Below are 11504 nucleotides of genomic sequence, written 5' to 3'. Positions count from 1 at the left end.
TGCCCCCCTTTCTGAGCCCTAACACCAGCTATACCACCAGCAAGATACCCCAGTGTACCACAGAGGTGCTTCGCACCAGTGGTCACTGCAGCACTAAGTATAAACCCTATCAGTAAGTGAGATACCCATCAACAGAGGCAACAGGGGCTTGGACAAAGAAAATGTGGCCTTTAATCCAGCACTCTCTCTGTGAGTTTGAGGCCAGCATGATCTACACAGTGAGTCCCCAAGACAGCCAGGGCTACACAGTGAAATCCTGTCTCAAATGTGTGTGTGTGTGTGGGGGGGGGGGCGTTCCAGAAAACATGGTTGCAACCGAGGAAGATCACATTAAGTAAGTGTGGTCATTATTGTTCTGGGTTTTTTGTTTTTGTTTTTGTTTTGTTTTGTTTTGGGGATGGTGTCTCACCATGTAGAATTTGTATTTGTTAGTTTGTTTTGAGACAGGGTCTCTCTACATTGCCCTTGCATTCACTCTGTAGGCCAGGCTGGCCCCAAATTCACAGAGATCGACCTGCCTCTGCCTCTCAGGTCCTGAGATTAAAGGTGTGTGTCACCATGCCCAGCTCTTACTATGTGGTCTTGAATGGCCTTGACTGGAGTTACAGACTGTTGTTAGTCACTATGTGGATGCTGGGAGCCAAACCCAGGTGCTGTGCCAGAGCACTGAGTGCTCTTAACCACATAGCTATCTCTCCAGCCCCCAATTCTTTATTAGATGTTTTGTACATGTGTATATGTCGAGTATATTCCTCCTTGTATCTCACTCCCTTCCCTGTTCTCACTCCTTTCCCTCTCATTGGTCCCCATTGTCCCCATAGACAGTGTCCCTTCAACTGTGTGTCATGTACATGTAATGATTTCATTATTTATAGAGACTCTAGGACTGTGGCTGGCCTTATTACTTAATGTGATCTTCCTCGGTTGCAACCATGTTTTCTGGAAACCCCCCCCCCCACACACACACACACACATTTGAGACAGGATTTCACTGTGTAGCCCTGGCTGTCTTGGGGACTCACTGTGTACATCATGCTGGCCTCAAACTCACAGAGAGAGTGCTGGATTAAAGGCCACATTTTCTTTGTTCAAGCCCCTGTTGCCTCTGTTGATGGGTATCTCACTTACTGATAGGGTTTATACTTAGTGCTGTAGTGACCACTGGTGCGAAGCACCTCTGTGGTACACTGGGGTATCTTGCTGGTGGTATAGCTGGTGTTAGGGCTCAGAAAGGGGGACAAAGGGCTAACTGAGGTATCTGTTAACCTATCAAAGGCTATGCTCTCTCAGCTCTCCCAGCCAGAGCTGTACCTGTGGTTCCTCCCAGCTCTTCTCACCCTGCCCCCCACCAAAAATTCTTCCTTCCTGGGGCTGGACTTCCTCTTCCCTTCCCCAAGCTTGATCCCTGTGTAACTCAGCCATGTCGCCTATGCTGCTCTCTTGCCCTATTGGCCCTGGGGTGGGGGGGGGGTGGGGGGTGGGGGGTGGGGGCAGACTCTCAGTCAGCTCCTCTCTTGCTCCCTCACGCCCCCATCTCCCTCTCCGCTCACGTTCAGCTGGGCTCGTCCTTCTGCCTGCTCTCTCTTTGACATCTACAGTGAAAACCTTCTCCACACTTTAGGGGGAGTCATGGCCTCCTCCTCCTCTGATTTTATTTTTTTATTCAGCTGGGCCATATTTTCTATGTGTTCTGTTTTGATAAACCTGCATACTGATTTCCTTCCTTAGTGGCTAGACCCCATTTTCTTTTTCTTTTTCTTTTTTTCTTGGTTTCTGGTTTTTGGTTTTTCCAGACAGGGCTTCTTTGTGTAGTTTTTGGTTCCTGTCCTGGATCTCGCTCTGTAGACCAGGCTGGCCTTGAACTCACAGAAATCCGCCTGCCTCTGCCTCCTGAGTGCTGGGATTAAAGCTGGGCACCACTGCCCGGCGTGAAGCAGTTTTCTTAATGTTACTTACCACCTCTGGCTCTTAAAGTCTTTCTTCCCTTTTCCTCCTCTTCCTGATGATCCCTAAGCCTTGAGTGTTCTGTTTTCTTGACTCATTAGGTTAGGATAAGGTAGGAATCTTAATGCAGTTTTGATTTTCATTTCTCTGCTAGCTATAGAGTTGAACATTTTTTTTTTCATACATTTATTGGCCATTTCTTTTTTCCTGTATTGAGAATGCTTTGTTTTGTTGGTCCATCCATTTCCTCACTGGGTTGTTTGGTTTCTTGTTTCACTTTTGAGTTCTTTGTATATTGTAGATAGTAGTCTACACTGTTGATTTTGATGCACAGAAAGAGCCTGGAGCCAAATGTGCCATCTTCCTTTCCTCTTTTTTCTTCAGTTTTCTGTCAACACTGGATGCTGTTACCGGTTGTTTTAACTAAAGGTCATTGGCCTTTGTACTTCCTCTTTTGGTGTATGAGTTTGATGCCTACCTATCCCAGACTTTTCTTGCCTTGACTGCAGAGCACACAATCCCCCAAGCTCTGAGGTCACAGGGCCCTGATGTTATGGCTGCAGGTGTCTGACTTTCGGGAGCAGCTGCTGGCATGTTCTGGAGTGGAAGCTGAGCGGGTGGTGGAGTTCTCCTGTGGTAAGGAACTGTGGGGAGGGTAGAGTGGGCCAAGAACACTGAGGTCTTGATTTAGTTACACTTGGCCAAAGGCAGAGGGCACCACAGGATTTGAACCTTATTCTCAGTGGGTTTGCTCACTACCATACTTTCCCCAGGTTTTCCAGTCCTGGGCTCTCCTCACCACATTGCTTACATTGGCTATGTCAGAGCAGAGAGAAGTTGTGTGCATTTAAAATTCCGACTTCTGGTTGGAGAAATGATTTGAGAAACTGCCCTACCTGGACACTAATTTTCAGCCCTCCTTTGATATCACCAGGTCACGTGATCCCTCCAGGCAACATCTTGCCCCTTATTATATGCAGCGGACCCTCTAACCAACAGCTGGAATTCACCTACCAGAAGAGAGAGCTGCCTCAGATGGTTAGTGCCAGCCCACATCCCATCTTCTCTGTTGTATGGCCAGGGGAGAATTCTTAGCAGCATTGGCATTGGGGCAGATAGTCACATCTGGCACAAGGAAATTCATTTTTTTTTCAGATATTTATCAAGATAGAAATATAGAGGAAAGAGAGTCAGAAAATACAGGATAGCCTCGAGAGGGCCTGGGTCCAAACCTACCAGCCCCTTCTGTCTCTACTAAAGGGCTTTTAAAGGAATGCCAAGAGGTGGAGCAAAAGACCTCCCCCCAGCCCAGCCAAGTATAGTCCATCCCAGATACCTGGTGATCATGCATGTGGTCCAGCCATCCCCTAATGCAGCCCTGCTGTGTAAAGCAAGCTCAGATCTCACTAGGAAAACTTTTTGGGTTCCCACAGGTCCCTCTTAATTTTTTAAAGAGTTCCTGAGGCAACACAGAATAGACTGAAGTCTTCTGTCTTAGGTCGTTCTCTATGGTTATTTCTTCCATTACCCGTCATGGAGATATGCTTTTCATTAAGCATACTCTGTCTCAGGCTGGAAGTTATCAAGAGAAAGTTGCCCGTCACTGACTCTCAGCCTCTGGTAGGAAGGTGTACTGAGCTTAATTTAGCTCTGGCCCAGGTTCCTATTGAGCTTACAACCTCCACAGCAATCTCTATAGCTGCCACACCTCCCAGTTACAGGAGTGGAGGATGATAGAGATGGCATATTGTTTTTGGAATGGGTCTTAAGATATGTATAATAGCCTTAGCTGTGCCAAGCCCATTTTAAGTCAATAAGCTCTTGATGCTAACTGCATCCAATAAACTATATCCATCTTAAAGATTCCCTTAGCTTTTTTCCAAACTCTGGTTCATTAACCTTAACATAATTCTGGTATAAATATCACCATACATATTTACAACTCTCTTAATTGAATTATTATCAGAATACATATTTACACTTTTTTTTGCTAGCTTACATGAGCATTTAAACTCACATCAACCTGTATACTCTTCAAAAATTCACATTCAACATACACTGATTTATACTTTTTTTTTTTTTTTGTTTGTTTTTTTGAGACAGGGTTTTTCTGTGTAGTTTTGGTGCCTGTTCTGGATCTCGCTCTGTAGACCAGGGTGGCCTAGAACTCACAGAGGTCCACCTGGCTCTGCTTCCCAAGTGCTGGGATTAAAGGCGTGTACCACCACCATCTGGCTGATTTATACTTCTTACAGGCTTATATTCTTAAGGAAATTCTATAGATCTATTTTCTATTTTACAAACTTATATTCATAAGAACCAGTAGAAAGACTCTCTTAACAGAACTAGCTTACACTAGAAAGAATAGAACTAACATTAGCAAGTATCTAACTTAGCAAACACCTAAAAGAGATTTCTTAATACCTAGAAGAGATTTATGAAAGATTTCTTAACATTTAGAAGAGATGTTACATTATCTTCCAACAAGACAGAGAGTAATTTTCTTTGGACTTCATTTAGAAAGTAGAAATAAGACTAAACTGTTAGTTATCAAGCCCAAAAAGGAAGAAAAGGAGAAAAACCTCCTGAGTGCATTCTGTTTCTAAATAGCAGTTCTACAACAGTCAGTTTCCCATGATTGTCTAAGTTGGAGTGGGGTTCCAGACCTGCAGCTTTCAGTGTCTTCCCTGTGTACCAGAAACATTGCTGGAACTTCATCCCAAACCCCTCAGCAGTCTGGAGGTGTCTTTGAAGATGGAACCTTCATGTCAGGAAAACGGATTGAGCTGCTTATCCCTCCAGTTCCTCTAGAGGAGTGTCATTGGAGCTGACATTCCTCTGTTCTACACTCATCACCAAACCCTCAGACAGTTTCCTCCTTCTTAATTTTTTTTTAAAGCTGTATTTGCCATGAGTTCTTTTAATAATGCTGATGTTTCTGATGGGTTTTTATTAGCCCAATATTTCTGGCAAGGTTATTTGTTCACCAAAACTGCTACTATTCAAAGGAGTCAAGAACATAGGTGTTAGCCAGGTGGTAGTAGTGTACGCCTTTAATCCTAGCACTTGGGAAGAAGACCCAGGCGGATCTCTGTGAGTTCGAGGCCAGCCTGGTATACAGAGCAAGATCCAGGACAGGCTCCAAAACTACACAGAGAAACTCTGTCTTGAAAAACAAAACAAAACAAAACAAAAAAGAACATAGATGTTGTTTCATAAAACACAACCTTCATTAGTGTGCTCTAAAGAACATTTTCATGATTTAGTATTTTCACCTCATTCATAAGCTTCTCAACCCTTGATGTTATATTAGCAACTGTGATATACACCGACCATGAGTTATTTAGCTCAGATTATAGTTATATCTTTTTAACCGTCCGTATTTAGTACATTTTCCCTATTCTTCACAAACATCAGTGCGTTCACTAAGCGAGCATTCTGATTTAGCATTGTTTTCTTATAGAGAACTTTCAAGTGAAGTGACTATTTTGTGATATAGCTACATTTTGAGGTGTTTGGTCCCCATCTGTAAAGCAGTCATTTCTTTTTGAGTGCCTGTTTCCTTGTCTCCTTATTAGATTCACAAAGGAATCACTCATTACAGAGTGTTTGTTCAAGAGGCAAAGAGCCTTTTATGATTTGCTCATGAGTTTGTTCATATGTAAAGCAGTGTTCAGTGTTTGGAGTACGTTCCCTTGCTTTTGTAAGGATTTTAAAGTGGCTTGAGACTAACCCTGTGAGTATTTTAAATGTCTCCTGAGAGGCAAGCTTGTGATCACCTGTTTGTTTTTTGGGAGGTAAGCCAAGCTTTTTAGCAGTGCTTGGAAAAAAAGCAAAGTTTTTTTTGTTTTTGTTTTTGAGACAGGCTTTCTCTGTGTAGCTTTGGAGCCTGTCCTGGAACTCGCTCTGTAGACCAGGAGGGCCTTGAACTCACAGAGATTGCCTGGCTCTGCCTCCTGAGTGCTGGGACTAAAGGCATGCGCCACCACCACCCGGCGTCAAAAGCCAAGTTTTCAGTTGAGACTTGAAAGTTCCTGTCCTAGTCTGTCTCCCTTTTCTCCATACAGGATTGTCTAAGCTGTCTTTCCCAGCATGCTCTTCTCTACAGCACCATTATGCTTCAGACTTCATTCCCCAAGGCGCCTTTCTCTAATATTGCCATGCACATTACCTTTTCCATAGTGCCTCTCATGTTGGGCCACTTCTGTTTCCCTTTACACGACTAAATGCAGGGTTCTAAAGTGAAGTTTCTGCTTTTAGCACAGGAAGTTTGTGTCCAGATTTTTGCTTTTTCAACACAGGAGATAGGGAGATGTCTATTCTCCCTGAGCTGGCTTTGCTATGTTTTTCTTTCCTGACACTGTACCCGGAGCTGAGTCATACCTGTCTGCTTGTATTCCGGTGGGTACTTTTGTGCCTGAAGCAAAATTCCCTCCAGGCTTGTTCATCTGCCCCAGCCAGGCAGTAAGAAGAAATGAAAGCATTAAAAACAAAGCTTTCCTACATTTCCTTCAGAGACTTTCTCCCAGACAGCTCTCAATTTGATTTCAGCTCCTCCCTTTCCCAAGAAACAGTCCCGGAAGCTACAATGGTGGATTTGTTCCTCTGCTAACTGCTTCTGGAGGTAGGGGCTTCTCTCCCCAAATCTACCTTAGCTTTTTCCACTGCAACCACCACTTGGAACCCAGACATGGATTTTTTTTTTTTTTTTTTAAACACTAGCAGCCTTCCCCAGGTCCAGCATGTTTTAGGGGAGGAATCTGTCTCTTCTCCGTCCTGTCCTGGGCTAGATCCTCCCCCAGATAGAGTCCCTTACATGGCAGCACATGTGCAGATACAACATGGCTTTCTTTCTTCCTCCTCCTGCACTTTCCCACGTGTGTGGATAAGTTCTAGCTTCAGGGATTTCTGGCTGCTGTTCTTCTAATATAGGCTTGAAAGAGACAGTGCTAGCAGAGAGAATTTGTCTAGTTCCAAGTTGTCACTTTGTTTTATCTCAGAGTGAACCACAGGTGATTTTTCTATACATCATTAACAGGTGAATCTAATTTGCCCTTACTGAAGAGAAACTGAGAAAGAGAGTTCTGAAAGGCTTTTTAGTATTTTAGAGAGATTATGAAGTTTTTCCCAAGAAAGCTTTCAGTTTTTGAGAGAAAAACCACCAAGGTTCCCCCAAACTTCTGTTCTCTAGTCTTTGGCTTTAATGGCCAAGAGGAAACTAATTCTGTTAGTACGGGTTTGTACGAGTTTCCTCTGGCACTGCTGACTGAGCAGAGGGTTTCTGTTTCCTCCATATCAGCCTCAGGGAAAATTCTCTCCTCTGCCACTTGGAACCTGAAATTTCCCACAGGAATCCTTTTCTCCCCATTAAGCTCTTCTTTGATAGATATTTCCTCTGATTTTTCCCAGTTTGCATTCCTGGCTCCATAGTTAGAGTATTCAGGACATGGTTCCTCTACATTGCTGCTTATCTTTTTCTAAGTTTTACTTTACATTATATTTCTACATTCTACACTATATTACTATACTCTACCTTCCTTAATTTTTCTTAGATAGAATTTGAAGAGAGAGAGAGAAAAAAAGAAACCTAGATAAGAGAGAAATTATGCTGTAGCCTCACTCGAGTGTCTTTTAGCCCCTCATTCTTCCTCCTGAGAAGAAAAACCCCCACCTTGACTTTCAAGACAAAATCGGAGCAGTCCAACTGCTTCTCAGAGACTTCTCCCCAAGCTTTGGCCAAGTACTCTGGTTCGGCTCTGTTTAGGCACCATTTGAGGGAGACCAGCTCTGTCTCTACCCCAGGGTACTCTTGAGCAGGGAGTAATGAGGAATACACAGATAGAAATATAGAGGAGAGAGACAGCTAGAAAACAGGATAGCCTCGGGAGGGCCTGGGTCCAAACCCACCATCACTTTCTGTCTCTACTAAAAGGCTTTTAAAGAAATGCCAAGGGGTGAAACTAAAACCTCCCCCAGCACAGCCAAGTGAAGGCCATGACAGAAACCTGGTGACCATGTATGTGGTGCAGCCATCTCATAATGCAGCCTTGCCGTGTAAAGCAAGCTAAGATCTAACTAGGAAATCTTTGTGGGCTCCTACACTCTCCTTAGACTACTACATGTTTTCTAAAGAGCTCCCAGCATCCCACTAATACAGGATGGAAGAAGGCCAACAATGGGGGCCAGGGCCTCTTGCTCCTTGCCTGTATCCTGGGAAGGATGCATTTCTTAGGAACTACTCCTGTGGCGTCTCAATGTTAATTTGTTCTAGATTGTGCCTCTCATGACACTGGGACTTAGGGAGATCTCAGTTCATACCAAAAGTCTGGCTCATTTCTGGGGTGCCAGAGATGGGATGTGTCCTGAAGGCAGGCACTCATGAGAATCCTCAGGGCGTGTCTGTTAAGAAGGTAGTGCATTCCATACAGTAGAAGGGGAGTTGCTTGGCCTCTATCCTCTGTGGGTGTGTGGCTGTGGGGCCTGTTCCGGGCTAGCTCTTTGTCTGCCTCCTGCAGATGGAGGAGACAGGCCGCATCCTCTGTAACTTGTGCAACGTGGTCCCTGGAGGGGTGGCATGCTTCTTCCCTTCCTATGAGTACCTGCGCCAGGTACATGCACACTGGGACAAGACTGGCCTGCTGGCACGTTTGTCTGTCAAGAAAAAGGTGAGTGCCCCATGTTCATGAAGACATTGCTACCTGCAACTCTTTCTAGGATCCCTCAGTCTTGTGGAATTGGCATAGTCCATATTCTCCCAGCTTCTAAATCTACCAAGTCTAGGCCTGGGGCACTGGGTGCGGGGATTCCCCAAAGCTTGATTACATGTTCCATGCTCAGGCCCAAACCCCAAACTGAGGCTCAAGACTCAATCTTTTGAAGTCTTTTGCTAGGTGGCCATCTTCCTACAGCTCTTCCAAGAGCCCAAGAGAGCAAGCCAGGTGGAGCAGGTGCTGACGGCGTATTCAAAGTGCATTACGGTGAGAGGTGGAATTGAGGCAGCATACACAAGCCTTCTGTGCCTGGCAGCTGGGAACAGCTGTGAGGCTCCCAGGTTTGGCTCAGGCTCTCTGGTGTGGCTCTGCCCCCACAGTGCTGCATTCAAACAGGAGGCCATCTGACAGGGGCCTTGCTCCTCTCTGTGGTTGGAGGGAAGATGAGTGAAGGGATCAACTTCTCTGATGACCTGGGTCGGTAGGTGTGGCATCCTTTTGTCTTCTGGGGCTGTGGGCCCTGGGCCCTATCTGGTGAATCATGCCATAGGGTTGGTACCCATGTGGGTGGCTTGCGGTCTGTAGGGTGTGGGTGGAGCGTTTGAAACCTTTTTCCATCTGGCTTTGTAGAACAGAGAAGTGGGCATCCAAGACTTGGAATCACACACAATTAGTTCAAAATAGCAGGTAGTTGATCTCATGTGGATGATGACCCGATGGCTGTTTGTCACTTATGCCATGGGCCATATAACCCACTACAGGTGTGTGGTGATGGTGGGGATGCCGTACCCCAACATTAAATCTCCAGAGTTGCAAGAGAAGGTGGCCTACTTGGATCAGACCTTTGTGAGTATCTGCAGTGTTTCAGAAGTTGAAAGGAAATGTCTAGGGAGTTCTGATCTTTCATTGTCTGTTTTTTTGTTTTATGTTTTTCTTTCTTAGCCTAGAACACAAGGTCAGGCCCCCCCAGGGAAGATGTTGATGGAGAATCTGTGTATGAAGGCTGTAAACCAATCCATAGGTGATCTGGGCTGCAGCTGGGGCAGATGGGTGGATTGAGGGAGGAGGGAGTTTCCTGCTGTAGTGTTCAGCTGAGGAGCAAACGAGGGAGGAGACCCAATGGACATGCAGTATTGGTAGGCAATTGACCTCAAGAGTCCCATCCTGTGTGTCTATCCAGGCAGGGCCATTAGGCACCAGAGGGACTTTGCCAGCATTGTGCTCCTGGATCATCGCTATGCCCGTCCTGCTGTCCTGGGGAAACTTCCAGCCTGGATCCGAGACCGTGTGGAGGTCAAAGCCACCTTTGGCCCTGCCTTTGCTGCCATTCAGAAGGTTGGTTTGCTCCCTGTGTCCGAGGCTTCCCCAGTGAGAAATGAATCTTCTCATGGCTTTTCTCTCCCTGCAGTTTCATCGAGAGAAGTCACAGCCCAGTCTGGTGTAGGATCCTCTTTTATTCTCTCTGCTTGACTCAGCCTTTGTGTTTGGCCTAAGATGGTCAATGGCATATGCAGACTGTGAAGTCTACACCAGCCTTCCAGAGGCAGTGGATTCCAGTGATGTGACTTACATAGAAAAGCTACCAGGACAAACCCAGTTCATCCAGAAGGAACCTGACCTGGGGCACCTCATTCCCTGAGACCGATTTTCCCCACAGCACCTAAGCTCAAGTTCATCTTTCTCTTGGCTTCAGAAGGCTGTGCAGACAGTAGCTCCCTGCCCTTTTGTGAGGCAAGGCCTACCCTGGCTTTATCCTTTCTAGAGACAGAGAGCTGTTCTTGGCCTTTATATCAAGTCTCAGCCTCAGATGTCCCTATTCAGGGCTCTGCTGCCTATGGGCCTTCACATTCAGAATGTATTGACTGGGTCTCTAGGAAGAGGTGGATCTCTCTTGCTTGGCTGCTGCTCCTTCCTCAAGCCAGGGGACCTCTGAGAAGAGGCCAATACCACCACACCTACCATGGCATGGGGAGCAATGCCAACAGAATCGTTAGACTCTCAATGTGACTATATTTAGAGTCCCTCTATGTGATACCAGGACATCTATGGTTATGGAGAAATATCCCTTGCTCAGCAATAGTGACCCCAAAACACCTCTATTTGGGACTCAGAAAAACTGCTCTACTCCCTCAGACATTCTGTCTCACTGTTAAGACCACCAGGGCAGGAGGAGAGTCAGCAATCTGCTGAACCATCTGCATCTGCAAGGCCACCCTTTCTCTACTAAATAAAGGGCACTGTTCACATGGGCTGAGGCCTGGAGTCACCATTGTTTATTGTGTGTGTGTTTTTTCAGTTCTAACAAACGTAGGCAAAGTACTCTGGGGTGGCACCGGTAAGGTAGTCAGTCACATGAGACAATGGAGCTGGCACATGGTGTACACAGCCCCAGGACATGAAAAGAGGTGAGGAAAGGTGAAGGACAGTTGTCCAACCACTTGGTCCTCTGTGGACAACAGGAACTAGAGGTCTGCTTGCCCAGGAGCCTCCTAGGGCTGTTCCTGCTGGAGTGAATGAGGAAGGCCCTGTCTAGGGTTGCTGGTCTACAATTAACATCACATCGTTTTTGGCCACATTATTGGGTCATAGATTCAAATGTTTGGAAATAACTAGTCATGGTTGTCGGTAAAGCTTCCTAAATGCATTTTGCTTTCTTGAATTCAGACAGGGAAAATTGGACCTGTATCTGCATTCGGGTCCTAGGGAACCCAGAGTCAATCTAAGGAAATCATTCCACTTGAATGAGCCCAGATTCTTAAAAGGAGGATGGTTGTTTTGTGGGTGCTCATTTAGGAATTTCAGAATAGAGAGGCACCTTAGCTATCAAGATTGTGAAGAACTCTTAACATG

General features: G+C 45.6%; 1 protein-coding gene across 1 annotated transcript; it reads left to right on the top strand.

Moving 5' to 3' along the window:
- Positions 1-2129: 2129 nt before the first annotated feature.
- On the top strand, positions 2130-10921 carry LOC118576337 (ATP-dependent DNA helicase DDX11-like). Its single transcript, XM_036176633.1, has 9 exons — positions 2130-2580; positions 2879-2982; positions 8460-8609; positions 8853-8921; positions 9035-9135; positions 9416-9500; positions 9597-9675; positions 9835-9989; positions 10063-10921. The coding sequence occupies exons 1-9, from the start codon at positions 2493-2495 to the stop codon at positions 10096-10098; spliced, it is 867 nt and encodes a 288-aa protein (XP_036032526.1). The 5' UTR covers positions 2130-2492; the 3' UTR covers positions 10099-10921.
- Positions 10922-11504: the final 583 nt, after the last annotated feature.

The sequence above is a fragment of the Onychomys torridus genome, unplaced genomic scaffold (assembly GCF_903995425.1).
Source record: "Onychomys torridus unplaced genomic scaffold, mOncTor1.1, whole genome shotgun sequence".
Lineage (NCBI taxonomy): Eukaryota > Metazoa > Chordata > Mammalia > Rodentia > Cricetidae > Onychomys > Onychomys torridus.
Note: the sequence above shows the minus strand (reverse complement) of the source record. Positions and strands in the feature narration are given on the sequence as shown.